This window comes from Gopherus flavomarginatus, chromosome 3 (genome assembly GCF_025201925.1).
Source record: "Gopherus flavomarginatus isolate rGopFla2 chromosome 3, rGopFla2.mat.asm, whole genome shotgun sequence".
NCBI classification, from domain to species: Eukaryota; Metazoa; Chordata; order Testudines; family Testudinidae; genus Gopherus; species Gopherus flavomarginatus.
In genome coordinates, this window is record NC_066619.1 from 267,956,432 (window position 1) to 267,970,898 (window position 14,467).

Genomic DNA, 14,467 nt, shown 5'->3' on the forward strand with positions numbered 1-14,467 from the left:
CCTCTGTCCCACCAGATACTGGTTCAACCTTGCTCCATGCCTAGGAAATGGTTCAGTGTCTTTTTCAAACTTGAAGTCACAGGCTTGGTGACGAAAAGAATCACCTGTCATGTCTGCACATGGCATGAACTCCTCCTCATTGGCAGTCTGACACTCAGAACCTTCCCCCCATAGAGTTCCATGACAGACACCACAAGAATCGAAACCACAGGGATACTACAAAACCTTTCTGACCCTCGGGGACTTAGGATGTTGATCCTGTCCTCAGTGCAACACAGGAAAAATGAGATGATACAGAAGTGAGTACAATAGTAACAAAATGAAGAGAAAGTTTCCCCTTGTAGAGGAACTGATTAACTACAAATTATACCTTGCATCACCATTTATGATGGAAGAAAGGATCAAGTCAGAAAAACACTTTTGCAGTTCATGCAATAAGCAGTTCTCAACCTATTTACCATTGTGGGCCGCATATGCAGCTCTCTATGTGTTATGTGGGCCACATCCACACAATATATATACTATCTGTATGGCTCTGAGGATGTCACATGGGCTGCAGCTGTGTGCTGATTGGGCTGCAAGTGGCGAGTAGTCTGCGGATTGGAAACCACTGATCTAGACACAGCAGTGACAGGCATATTAGAAATGCATATGTTCTTAATAGTTTTTAGTTTTCTCTTTTCTGTTGCACAAGAAAGGTCACTGTAAAATTATTGTGAAATGAAGCTCTGTTTTAGGTTCCAGGTTTCAAGCAAGGATAAGATCCATCAGAATAAATCATGGCTTTCCTAGTCTACGCTTTGGGCTTGCACTGGACTTGTGTAGCTCCAGCAGAGGTTAACCACTGCTTGCTGGAAACTGGACATGTTCCCACTGGAGACAAGGCTTTTGTGTTGTCTGTGTGCATGCTGATTCTTCTGAAAAGCCAGGGCTAACAGCAGCTGGAAGCAATATCAAAGCTTGGACCTGCTGTTTTCGGGTTTAAATTACATTCACTGCTGATAATTTTTCGAAGTGAATTTGTAGTCATTGGTACCATTGGGGCCTGAAGATCTATGGCTTGTGGAGTGGAGCAGTTTGCGGGATGGCTGGTGGAGTGGAGCGGAATGACTGGCGGAGCAGAGCAGGTTGTGGGACGGCTGGAGCGGCTCCCGGGACGACTGGCGGAGTGGCTGGCAGAGCAGAGCAGTTCGCAGAGTGGCTGGAGTGGCTCACGGGACAGCTGGTGGAGTGGAGCAGCTGGCAGAGCAGAGGAGTTCGCAGAGCGGCTAATGGGACAGCTGGTGGAGTGAAGCAGCTGGTGGAGCAGAGCAGTTTGTGGAGTGGCTCACAGGACGGCTGGTGGAGCAGCTGGCGGAGCAGAGCAGTTCATGGAGTGGCTGGAGCGGCTCACGGGACGGCTGGTGGAGCGGCTGACAGAGCAGAGCAGTTCACAGAGCAGCTGGAGCAGCTCACAGGACGGGTGGTAGAGCGGAGTGGCTGGCGGTAAAGGCTGCAGCAAAGCCACAGAGAGGCAGGGCAGTCGGCCTCAAACCACATAAGGTGCCCCTTAACACTCATGCAAGGGGGTCCCCCCCATTTCCACCCAGGCTGGGAGGTAAAACTCTGCAGATAAACTTTTGAACTCTAGGGCTGCACTGTCCAGGGACAAAGACTTTTGGGTTGTGGGACTTTGGGTGATTTTTTTGGGTTGCTGGACTTAAGACTCTGAGGGGAAAAGGACACTGCCAAACTTACTTGGGGGTGGGTCTTTTACTTATGGTTTGTGTTATGATTCCTGTTTGTGGTGTTTCCCCAACATAATGCCGCATTGTTTCCCTCTTTTATTAAAAGGATTTTGCTACACTCAGACTCCATGCTTGCAAGAGGGGAAGTATTGCTTCTTACAGGCACCTGGGGGGAGGAGTATGTAATTGTCCCAGGTCACTGAGTGGGGGCTCGAGCCGATTTTGCATTGCGTTATTGAAACGGAACCCCTGGATACTGAACCCGGCCCTTGTTGCTGCCAACTCAAAGGGGCAGAAGGGTTGCATAGTCTTGATACATAAATGCACTCCAACACTTTCTGCTAAATTTTTGTATCAGCTCCTTATATGTATAACTTTCAGTGCCTCAGATTAACACATACTAGAGCAGGGGTTCTCAAACTGGGGGTCAGGACTCCTCAGGGGGTCACAAGGCTATTTCATGGGGGGGCGCGAGCTGTCAGCCTCCTCCCCGAACCCCGCTTTGTCTCCAGTATTTAGAATGGTATTAAATATGTTAAAAAGTGTTTTTAATTGATACAATGGGGGGCGCCCACAGAGGCTGGCTATGTGAAAGGGGTCACCAGTACAAACGCTTGAGAACCCCTGTCCTAGAGATGCTTTAGTCTTGCAGCTAAAATGGAAGCTGTGTTTTCTGTGATCCTTCTAGCTAACAATCAAAATAAGATTCCTGTGATGCAACAACTGGCACTTTATGAATATGGGAGAGAAAAAACAGCAAGTTACCGCTTCACAGTCACTGTATGATTTCAGTGACCCAGAAGGCATAACACATGGTCAAACACTTCGTGGAGGTGAGGAATAAAACACAGGATGAAGTATAAAAATAATGTTCCAGTCTCAAAACCAGCTACTGTATTCAATTTTACAGGTTGAAGTTATTACATTAAAAGCAACATGAACTATAATGCTTAGACATTAAATGATCATTAATAGACTACAGCCCTAGCTGCAATGGTCTTTGCCAGTGCAGAGACAATCAGTGTAATGTACAGGCAAGAACACACACATACACAACATTCAGGTCCTTCAAAGAAAAGAACTTTAGTGCAGGCCTCTCTTGAAATGCATGTCCTGCTAACCCAATGCAACAGCAAAAGGCAGCACTCCGGCAAGCTGATTTTGTAACTCAAAAAAGAGCAGCTATATAAACTGAGTTTTCAGCACAGTTCCATTTTCAGACTTTACTGACAAAGCAATAAGAATGTAACATGGTTACAACCACCAACTGGCTATTTAAGTGAGACTCAGAGGGTGATATCATGTGCCTTGATTCATGGTCCTGTTTATCACATTTACTGTAGTCCCTGCTCCACAGTTCAGAATGAATAATAGTTTTAAAATAACATTTTTATGGTGGGATGTTTCCTGACCCCACTATGGCTGCATGTCATTGACCACTAGTAAATACTTGCAAAGAGGGACTGATTATATAAAGAAGTGAAGTGTTTGCAGATCTTTGTGTCTTTTCTGACATTTGGGATTCCTCTGACCTGGTCTGATATGCCTCCACCCTCACCTCCTTCAAGTCACTTCTTAAAACTCAATTCTTTCATAAGACTTCTGAGCCCCTATCTCCGCTGTTCCCCACTCCCATGGAGTGACTGTGAGAAAGACAGAGTCATGAAGATACTGAGCATCTCCATGGATGAACGGGAAAGATTCTGAGTTTAGGTGGGTTATGTTATATTGAATTGCAGACATGGGCCCATTTATTTGTGTATGTATGTTATCAAATAAATGTTGTACATGAAACTAGAGCAACAGATAAACACATTTTAAATGGTGATGCTTAGTTTATATGTTTACAGCACTGCAGAGTGTACTGGGCACTTTCAGTACAAATAAGACAAAAGCTCTGCCTCAAAGAGCTTCTAATTTAAATTTTATAGTGACACGGCGAGGGGTTAACACACAATGCAGGGAAGGGGTGAGGAAGGACAAAGTTTATAGTAATAAGATTATATGCATGCCCTGATGGTGCTGTTAAATGTACTAAAAAGGGGGTTAGTTGTTTGAGAAGTTTTAGATTAATTAACTTACTTCTTGTAGGAGGCCTGGCAGCAGGAGTGAGTTTTAAGGAGGGATTGAAAGAAAAGAAACTAAATAAATACAGCTTGCTTCTAGTGATGGGTTTGGAGAGGCTGGGGGGTTATTTGGGGGGAAGAAAAGGGGATTCAGGTAAGATTTCTTTCAGGAAGGGTTTAAACAGGCCACTTCACCTTGGATGGTCCCTTAGACCATGTGCTAATTACTTATGCTCAACTAGCTGCTGGATTGTGTATTTAGCTGTGACACTCTGACTACCTTTCCCAGATCTGAAGAAGAGTTCTGTGTAGCTCAAAAGCACGTCTCTCTCACCAACAAAAGTTGGTCCAATAAAAGATACCTCCCCCTCCGTGCCTCTCTACATCTTGTCTCTCTTAATCTGCATAAACCAGTAATTCCTAATGCTTTCACTTCTTCCCCTTTTCATACTTACAATATACTCACAGGTTTGCAGAGGGCAAAGAAAACAGGGCTCCCGTAGTGCATGAGCCCTGACCCTGGGGAGAACATAGATGACATTTTTGATGTGTACAACACTTGACTTGTTCAATTGTGTGTTGCTTTGTGACACCACTAACTAGCTCAGTGACAACATCTGAGTGCCGTGTACATTCCTATGGTGAAAAGAAGAGGAGTACTTGTGGCACCTTAGAGACTAACAAATTTATTTCAGCATAAGCTTACTCCTCACACCTTCTATGGGTCATCTCAATTATCACTTCAAAGGTTTTTTTTCTCCTGCTGATGATAGCTCATCTCAATTGATTGGACTCTTCCAGTTGGTATGCATACGTCTACCTTTTCATGTTCTCTATATGTATAAATATCTCCTGTCTGTGTGTTCCATTCTATGCATCCGAAGAAGTGAGCTGTAGCCCACCAAAGCTTATGCTGAAATAAATTTGTTAGTCTCTAAGGTACCACAAGTACTCCTGTTCTTTTTGCGGATACAGACTAACAAGGCTGCTACTCTGATTCCTATGGCAAATGTACTTTCTCAGAGAAAAGTTACACTGCACAGAGATAATGAATGAAAATTTGATTCCTCCTTCCCCCATTCACACTGAACTTTTAGCTTAGCCTATTGTCAAGATCTCATTCAAAAGGAAACAAGGTACATTTGGGTGTGGGCTTACCTGTTTTTCTAGTAATTTTAGTCTCCTTCTGCCTTTGTACACAACATGCATTTAGATTGGTAAAACAATAGCTATTTCAATACATGCTGGATACAGTGGGACACTAAGTGGGTAGTGACAGTGTATGATTTAATTCAGGGGTACCTATATTTTTTCCAACCAAGTCGACAGCTTCCCAGGAGACCCAGGAGTCCTGTTCAGGGCCAAATTCAGTCCAGATATAAGCAGGTGTAGCACCATTGAAATCCACAGAGTTACAAATTGGCTGAATCTGGTCCAAATTTACATTATAAATAAACAGAATGGATTGCAGCTACCATTACCTTTAATATGGAGATAGAGCCTGCAGAGACTATAGATTCCAGCATGCAATGCTCTGTCTTGATATGATCAATCATTCAAGCCACAATAGTAGCACCTTCATACTGGAGAAAACAAGCTTAGGACAAACTATCCCACCCCACCATCTCATACAGAAACTCCCCGCCTGCTTTCCTCACTACACTGGGGCTTACATGCCTGCAGTATGTATTCCAAAGTCCACACAGCTGTCCGTATTACATACAGCAGCATTTTGAAAAACAGCTGAACCGGTGACACTCTTTGGCTGTTCTCCAGCATTCAGTTCAGTGTGTTTGCAGTTAAACAGTCACACAGAGTTCTCTTTTCCACTTGAAGAAGCAGTGTTTCTGTCTGCAAGGAAGGGGAAAGAAAAAACATCAAAAAATGAGCGTCAGAATTCTAAAACTAATTAGCTCCTAAAGAAAAGTCTGTTTTATTTTTGTCACAAGAGATATCAGTTTGGTTCTACATGATGAGGCTTGAGAATAATAACCAGACATATTGTTTAGTTATAGATGGTAATTAAGCCTTTGGCTATTAAATTAGCATAATAGTATGGCAACACTTCCTGTGATGATCTGCAAAATATAGGAATCTGGTACACTCAAAGTTTTATTTATTTAGTTTCACATTAAAAACACTAATGTACACGAGAGATTTTAAACAATTATTGTGCATTTTAAAAAGAATTTGTATTTATAATGACCTCATTTAATGTAGTGCCCTGAGTGTTATAGCAGGTTGAGGGGAAGTGTGTGGGGACAAGACAGTGTTTTTGTATAAATATTATTTAACAGAAGTGATGGATTTGGGGATGGTGAAATATTTTATGTATCCAAGATACAGCATATGAGAGGACTTTAAAAATCAGAATTTTGCATTTATTTCAGAGGGGAAACAGACAGTGAAAAGAATCAGGAGCAGAGCTGGGCAAATAACTGAATTTTCAGTGATCATTTCTGGTGACCATTCCAGGCTCTGGAGCGGAGTATGGTCTGCGGAGTTTCTCAAACTGGGGTCCACCCCGCCAGGGAGTCTGCGAGGGTACTCCAGGGGGTCCGCAGGCCCAGCTGATCAACTCCTCCCTCTCCCACCCTCAACTCCTGCATAAGCTAGTTAGTTTATAAACTGACCTCTCCAAGATGGATGAGTAAAAATGGAAATTTTTTATGACCCATTCATAAGCCGACCCTATAATTCAGGGGTCGGCAAACTCTGGCTCCCAGGCCATCAGGATAAGCTGCTGGTGGGCCGAGATGGTTTGTTTACCTTGAGCATCCGCAGGCACGGAAGTAAACCTAAGTAAACAAAGTGTCCTAACGCGCCAGCTGCTTACCCTGATGAGGCGGGACAGCAACTGGTGGGGAAATTTTGGGGGGGGGAGAAGCTGGGAGTCAGGAAGTAACTCCTCTGACCACCCCCCACATTACCCCACACCTAGCCTGGGACCCCCACACTCTCCCCATCCCATCTCTTCCCACCTTAGCTGGGGCAGGCCAGGGGAGGATGTCTCTGATCTGGCTGGAGCTGCTCCAGCAGGCTGGGGTGCACTGCCGCAGCCTGCTCCCGTGGGCCAGACCGGGCGGCACAGCTGCAGCATGTTCCAGCAGGCTGGGTGGTGTGGCCGCAGCCTGCTCCGGTGGGTGGGGCCAGGCAGCAGCTGCAGCTGCTTCTGTGGCTAAGGGGAGAGCAGGGTTGCCAGAAGGGGAGAGACTCTGACCCCGCCTCTTTCCTTCTGGCTCTGCTGGCTGTGCTGCCTCTCCTTGCTCCTTCTGTTGAGGGGAGGGGCTGTGTCCCACCTCTCCCTCTCTATACCCATTCTTAAGCCGACCCCCTTCTCTGATGCTTCCCTTTTTTACTAAAAAAATTCAGCTTATGAACAAGTATATATGGTACATGTCCAGTCCTTGTATCATAAACCTAGTCCCAGATTTGGACCTTAGCATCCAAAATATGGGGGTTAGCATGAAAACCTCCAAGCTTAATTACCAGCTTGGACCTGGTAAAGCTGCCACCACCCAAAAAATTAGAGTGTTTTGGGGCACTCTGGTCCCCACAAAAACCTTCCCTGGGGACCCCAAGACCCAAATCCCTTGAGTCTCACAACAAAGGGAAATAAACCTTTTCCCTTCCCCCCTCCAGGTGTTCCTGGAGAGATACACAGAAGCAAACTCCGTGAATCTAAACAGAGGGAGTCCACCCTCCCCCGTTTCCAGCCGGGAAACACAATCACTTCCCTCTTCACCCAGAGGGAATGCAAAGTCAGGCTAGTAAATCTAACACACACAGATTTCCCCCTGACTTCTTCCTCCCACCAATTTCCTGGTGAGCTGCAGACTCAATTCCCTGGAGTTCCCCACTAAAGAAAAACTCCAACAGGTCTTAAAAAGACAGCTTTATGTAAAAAGAAAGAAAAGGACATAAAAATGGTCTCTCTGTATTAAGGTGACAAATACAGGGTCATTTGCTTAAAAGAATATTGAATAAACAGCCTTATTCAAAAAGAATACAATTCAAAGCACTCCAGCAACTATAGACATGTAAATACAAAAGAAAAAAAACAATAACCCCTATTGTTTTTATGATCTCTGTACTTACAACTTGGAAACAGAAGATTAGAAAGCAGGAAATAGAAATCCCCTCATAGCCGAGAGAGAGTCAGGCAGAAGACCCAGAACAAAAGACTCACACACAAAAAACCCTCCACCCAGATCTGAAAAAGTCTGGTTTCCTGATTGGTCCTCTGGTCAGGTGCTTCAGGTTACTTTTTTTCAGGTGAAAGACACATTAACCCTTAGCTATCTGTTTATGACACCTTGTCATTCATCTCAGCTGATCCCCTTCCCCTCCCTCCTCATTTTCTCTCTGCCATTCAGGTAAATATAGCTTCAGGTAACTTTCATTTAAAAAAAATAGGGGAAGAAATAAGAATACATCCTCTCAATGTTAAGTGAATTTAGAGACCTGAGAGGCTCAAGAATTTAGTCTTCTCTGCAGTCTCTCTCTCTTTTATTCAGCCCCACTTTTTTTTTTTTGCTGTAGTATCTGTCGCCATGACAGTGTAGAACCCATCAGGGAAACTGCTGAGAATCTTTATTCACTATGGAGGTTTTTGAAGCTGTCCTGAGAAATCTCTGCAAAAAAAATGGAGTTTGAAACCAGTTGAGCAGGGCAGATCTACTTTTTTATTCCTCTGTCAGAAATCTGAGTATCAGGGAATAATCAACTGATGCTGAGTGCTCTGCTTGCTGAAGTGGCTCAATTATACTTGTAACAGAAGGAAAGATGTACTAGTACATTTCAGCATGGCATGAATATGTAGTTTTGGCTTTAGTGATGCTCAGCAGATGTATTCATTAAGCAAATTTATTCCTGGAGGAGTCTGACGTACATTTGACTTGTATTCTTATAAACAACGCTGCTTAATAATTACATCTACTGTGCACCAATTTGGCCCCGCTGAAACACATTTTTCCACAGTAAAATCTTCAGGGTATCTTCAACCCTGCAGCTGCCTTTTTCTGTTAACATTATGGGTCAACTTTCAAAGGGTTCTCAGATCAATCTCTAAAAATGCCAATGTGCTTCTATGCTTCCAAGCCTGTAAAATACATTTGCTTATATAAATCAGATGTCAGACAATATAATGCTCAAATTTTTAGAAGCTTCTTTTGAAAAAATTGCATGAATGAAAAACACAGAAAATGAAGATCTTACTATAGTCTATGCACATTTTGATGTTGCATATGCAACAATGGGGTATTTTATGTCTGCTAGATGATAAACTATGCATATTCACTGGGTTTACGTAACTTAAATATATTTACATAGTGTCTTTCATCCCACAGTATTTAAATTGCACAACACAGGGATCATTTCACCTACCACTGAAAACCAGCCACCTCTAGGGTTGAACATGGTAGGTGTTTACCAGCAGATAGCAACACTGCACTATAGTTTAAGTTAGGACTTGAAGAAGCTTCCAGGTTGTTTAAGGTGCAGCCCTAAGTGGAGTTAATTTCAATAGAGCAATATTGAGGTGACAAAAGTATAGCTCACAGTAGCAAGGTTTGCATCTGAAAGAAACACTTTCAACATCCTAGCTAGGCAAAGACTAAAGACACCCTTCCCAGACACTGCTACTGTTTAACAGTAGTTGGAGACAACAGTATCCACAGACTGCAAGCTCTAGTGACAACAGGTGGACACACACTCTTAATAAGAGGGTAAGGTATGATCCTTGAAATATTTTTGATACTTTTTCCCCAGCCTACCAGCATCACTTCAATCTTAACCAGAATGAGCTTCAGCCAACTAGCTCTCATCCCTGCCCCAGCTCCAACCAGCTACTGGACCAAGGGCTGGTAGCGCTGACTGAGCTGGGTGAGATAGAGATAGGGGAAAGGGATGGAGCGGGATGTCATCAAAATACTGAAAGCTGTGCAGACCACAGCTCCTCACCAATCCTCTCAATGGTCTTTTATGTTGAATAAGAGGAAGCTAGGTAACTCATGCTATTATCCTGAGCAATGAACAGGTATTGCCCAACACCATCCCTCAAGAACAGATATGTACAGTAGATCGATATCGCCCAAACAAAAAAAATCTATCAACATTACCAACTTCTTAGCAAAACAACTTTGTCATATAACAAAAAAGCCCAATGCCTCCTTACCCGTGTGTCTAGATTATACGCAGTCTTCTTTAAATCCTGCAAGGCCCTCTGCATGAATTCAAATGCATGGCAGTCAACACAGGGGCGACCTAGGGAAGAGTTTTAGTAAACAGACATTCCTAAATGGCGTGGGAGTGATTAGGACTTTTTACTGAATCAAGCCGTTCCAAGAGACAACTTGCAAGGCAGCAACAGGAACATCCACTACCCCTGTTGGGTAGCTAGCTTAGAAAAGCAGAGAACGAATGCTGTCATTTAAGAGTAGTGAAAAGCTGACAGTGAAAGTCCAGGAAGCAAATCAATCTATCCATTCATGTTTTTATACCATGCCTATGAGCCTACTATCTGAATTCCTCAAAAAGAATTCATAATAAAAAATAAAGTTAGGAGGTCTAATTTTCTTCTCACTTCTGCCTGAGGCAGTTTGGACTATGTTTTAGTAAGTCATTTATTTTACTTTTTTTTATATTATTTTCCCTCTATTCCCCTTTTCTTTCTTTTTCTTCGTCTTATTAATTAGTTACTATTTGTATGGAGGTAATTCCTGGCAGAGCTAGTCATAGATCAGGACCCCGTTGTGCTAGGTGCTGTACAAACTATTGCCATGTCTCCCTTTCTTCCCTTTCGTTCCTCTCCTCTTTGTTACTGTTTTAGTTGCTGTGGGATTGCTAAATTGAAGTAGTGAGTTTCCTGCTTCCCCTTTGCTCTGAAAGGTTTCAGAATGGTAGCCATGTTAGTCTGTATTTATTTCCTATCTTTTAACCAGTTATTGATCCATGAGAGGACCTTCCCTCTTATCCCATGACTGCTTGCTTTGCTTAAGAGCCTTTGGTGGGGGACCTTGCTAAAGGCTTTTGGAAAATCTAAATACACTATATCCACTGGATCCCCCTTGTCCACATATTTGTTGACTTCTTCAAATAATTCTAGTAGATGGTGAGGCCTGATTTCCCTTTACAAAAACCACATTGACTTTCCCCAACAAATTATGTTCATCTATGTGCTTGACGATTCTGTTCTTCACTATAGTTTCAAGCAGTTTGCCCAGTACTGAAGTCAGGGTTACTGGCCTGTAATTGCCAGGATCACCTCTGGAGCCCTTTTAAAAAATTGGCATCACATTAGCTATCCTCCAGTCATTTGGTACAGAAGATGATTTAAATGATAGGTTACAAACCACAGACCTCCAAAACCTTGGACCTGTTCCCAAGAAAGTCCTGTTTCCAGCTGTTATAAGTTTGAAATGGACAGCTTAATGCAGGGGTCGGCAACCTGCGGCACGCGTGCCATGAGCCGATTTTGAGCAGCACGCAGCTGCCTGCCGCGGTCCCTGCCCCCAGCCTGACTCAGCCCCACCGCCCACCGCTCTCCCCTGCGGGGACAGGCGGCAGAAGCTTGGTTCTGCAGCAGCCAAGCTTCCCTCTTCCCCCGCTTCTTCCCCCAGCGTGGTGCTTTCCTGCCCCGCCCCCTCTCCATCCCTGAGCCAATCAGCTGATGGCCCTTGTGAGCGGGAGGTGGGAAGAGCGGCAGTGTGCAAGCAGCTCCGTACAGGACGCAGAGGAGGCAGCTCTGTACAGGATGCAGTGCGGGAAGGGGGTGGAACAGGGCACCTCCCTTCCAGCCCCCTACCATAAGCCACTCAGGGCAGGGGGCTGGGAGCACCCCCATGAGCAGAGCACCCCAGCCCTCTGCCCTGACTCCCCCACACACTCAGCATTCTGCTCTGCACCCCCCCATACCCCCCAGCCCTCTGCCCTGATCCCCCCACACACACTCAGCATTTTGCTCTGCACCCCTATACCCTCAGCCCTCAGCCCTGACCCCGCCCCCACACTCAGCATTTTGCCCTGCAGTCCCCCACACCCCCAGTCCTCTGCCCTGACCCCCCCCACACCCAGTATTCTGCTCTGCACCTCCCCATACCGTCAAGCCCTCTGCCCTGACCCTTGAACCCCCCCACACCCAGCCATCTGTCCTGCAGCCCCCAGCCCTCTGCCCTGAACCCCCACACCCCAACACACACCCAGTCTTCTGCCCTGCGTCCCCACAGTCCCATCCCTCTGCCCTGAACCCCCCAACACCCCCAGCCCTCTGCCCTGACCCCTGAAACTCCCCCAGGTCTGGGGTCCCGGCTGCAGGCTCTGCTCAGCCCGCAGCCGGCCTAGGTGAACAGAACCCCAGGCTGGCAGTGAGCTGAGCAGTCTGTCGGCATAAGATCAGCATTTTAATTTAATTTTAAATGATGCTTCTTAAACATTTTGAAAACCTTGTTTACTTTACATACAATAGTTTAGTTATATAGTATAGACTTATAGAAATGTTAAAATGTATTACCAGCACGTGAAACCTTAAATTAGCATGGATAAATGAAGACTCGGCACACCACTTCTGAAAGGTTGCCAACCCCTGGTTAGTGGAATGCATCTGAGACCATCATCACACAGAGTTTGGGTCAATGTGAAGACCTGAGACTTTGAATCTGATGCATTATTTCACAGGGAGCCATTGTAGTGAGCTGTGTACGAAGGTGCTCCTACTGGCTGGGGTCGCTGAGAATGTGGGCTGCTGTCTACTGAACTAATTGCAGCATTTTTAAGGTTTGTGTTCTCTGGTCTAACTATTCCAAGCTGCAGGTCACAAGGATGTGGATGACCATGGCCAGATCTTCATCCAACTAGAAACTAAATACTATAAACATCAGCAATTCAGAGGCAGGACAGATAAAGCAATGATACTAATATGCTCTAAAATCAACTATTATTGGCATTCCACATGCTCTCACTTGCCTCTTAATTTCAATGCATCTTTGATTACTTCACTGGGAGATTTGCTCCAATGAGAAGTTCAGGACTTGGGGCCAGTCAGCGCTCTGAAGTTGAGTGGAGACAAGGAAAGAACTAGAGTGAGGCTGCAGTGACTTTCAGCCTGTTGTGCAACCACCGTGACTGATTTCCACACACTTTTGATAAACTGGAGCGGGATCCTACAACATGAAGTCTGCCTGCTAATAAGGAAAGATGAATTTTCAAAATCCTTAAAAAGTCTGCCTGCCTGAGAAAAGAAACACTCCAAACTATTCAGCTGTAGCTGAATAAAAGAAGAAACGTATAAAAATATATTTAAAGAGCTAATCTCTGAATGTTCTAGTATATTTCTTAGTCTAATTTTGCTATTATTATTTCTTAGATACTTAGAACCATAGGTGAGGATGGCACTTTCCAGACAAATAAAATGATGGGTCCTTGTTCCAAGTAATTTATAATGTAAATTGGACTCATCACAGTTCAACGGCTGTCTATACAGAAAGGGAGGGAAATGGGAGGATGGAGATTGTGATCATAAAAGATTATGAGATGTGCTTATTATTATTTTGGTATCCTGTTCATTCGTTTTTTTAATTTAAGAGAATTTGTACTATATTAGGTTTAGGGGATAGTGCCCAGCATGAAGGCACCTGTGAGGGCATTGTTGGTGGAAAGAAGTGATCCTTGAGGATCCATACAAAGGTGGATACTATATTGCATGGAATACAGGACCAGAGAGGATGCTCCAAATGTAGGGGATGGGGAATGGGGCATCAAGGTGTGCCACACTGGCAGAGTACAGTGAGTAAGCAGGATAGGGGTAGGACTGAAGAAGTGCAGGAAGGTGCAGAGCAGTGAGGTGCCCTGGATGAGTGAATGGGGAGGATGAATGTGATCCAGAAGTCACTGTGGGACTGAGGGAGGGAGTACACAATATGTTATGAAGATTTTCCTCTACTGCAATGAAAACATGAAGTTTCCAGGACTGGTTGAACTAAGATGATCTTTAAACACCTGTACATGCTGCAGCATTAAATCTATGTTACACTCATGTATAGTTATGAGATAACCAGTATACAGGGAAGTACATACTTTCAGCTGGGATCGTTGTTCCTGCTTCTTCGTCGGCTTTAATGGGCTCCATGGTGAGCGGCACAACTACAAAAATTAAAGGAACCAAGAAGACCACTCTTCTTAGGAGGCAAGGTGTCAGCATCCTGCTAATTGGCGCTTCCTCCTTTATTGGGGCAATAAACAAGTTAGTGAGAAACATAACGTTCTGTAAAATAACACCCTTTTTGTCTGTAATGTTCATGATAGTTACAAGACTGACCATCCTGGAGATTAAATTCCTCTCTTCAGCTACAGAACAGGTACAGCACGGACAGTGGCAGAGCAAAGTTCTTCACCCCACTCCACCCATGTGCCTCAAACTTGGCCTAGAGGGACTTCTTGTAGGAATGAGATGGAAATCCAGTTGCCATGGCTCAGTCAGTCTCTGGCCTCTCTGCTGAGATTGCTAATGATGGTGCCAGCTTTGTGATGCTGATACTTGTCCTATTTTAACACCAACCCAAACCAGCAATGACTGGGTCATTGCTAACCCCTGGGAATTTGTGCAGCTCTGCTACCAAGCTGACTTGCATTTGAACCGAGAGATTAAAAGTGCTCTCTTCCTTGCATTTTTAATGTACC

General features: G+C 44.5%; 1 protein-coding gene across 1 annotated transcript in view; it reads right to left on the minus strand.

Moving 5' to 3' along the window:
- Positions 1 to 2,579: 2,579 nt before the first annotated feature.
- C3H4orf48 (chromosome 3 C4orf48 homolog) overlaps positions 2,580 to 14,467 on the minus strand; it is a 28,229-nt gene continuing 16,341 nt past the window's right edge. The window contains exons 2-4 of the mRNA XM_050948124.1: positions 13,865 to 14,009; positions 9,969 to 10,057; positions 2,580 to 5,644 (exon numbers count right to left, since the gene is read on the minus strand). Coding sequence (XP_050804081.1) covers positions 5,573 to 5,644; positions 9,969 to 10,057; positions 13,865 to 14,009 — 306 coding nt within the window. The 3' untranslated portion in view covers positions 2,580 to 5,572. The remainder of the gene's footprint in view (positions 5,645 to 9,968; positions 10,058 to 13,864; positions 14,010 to 14,467) is intronic.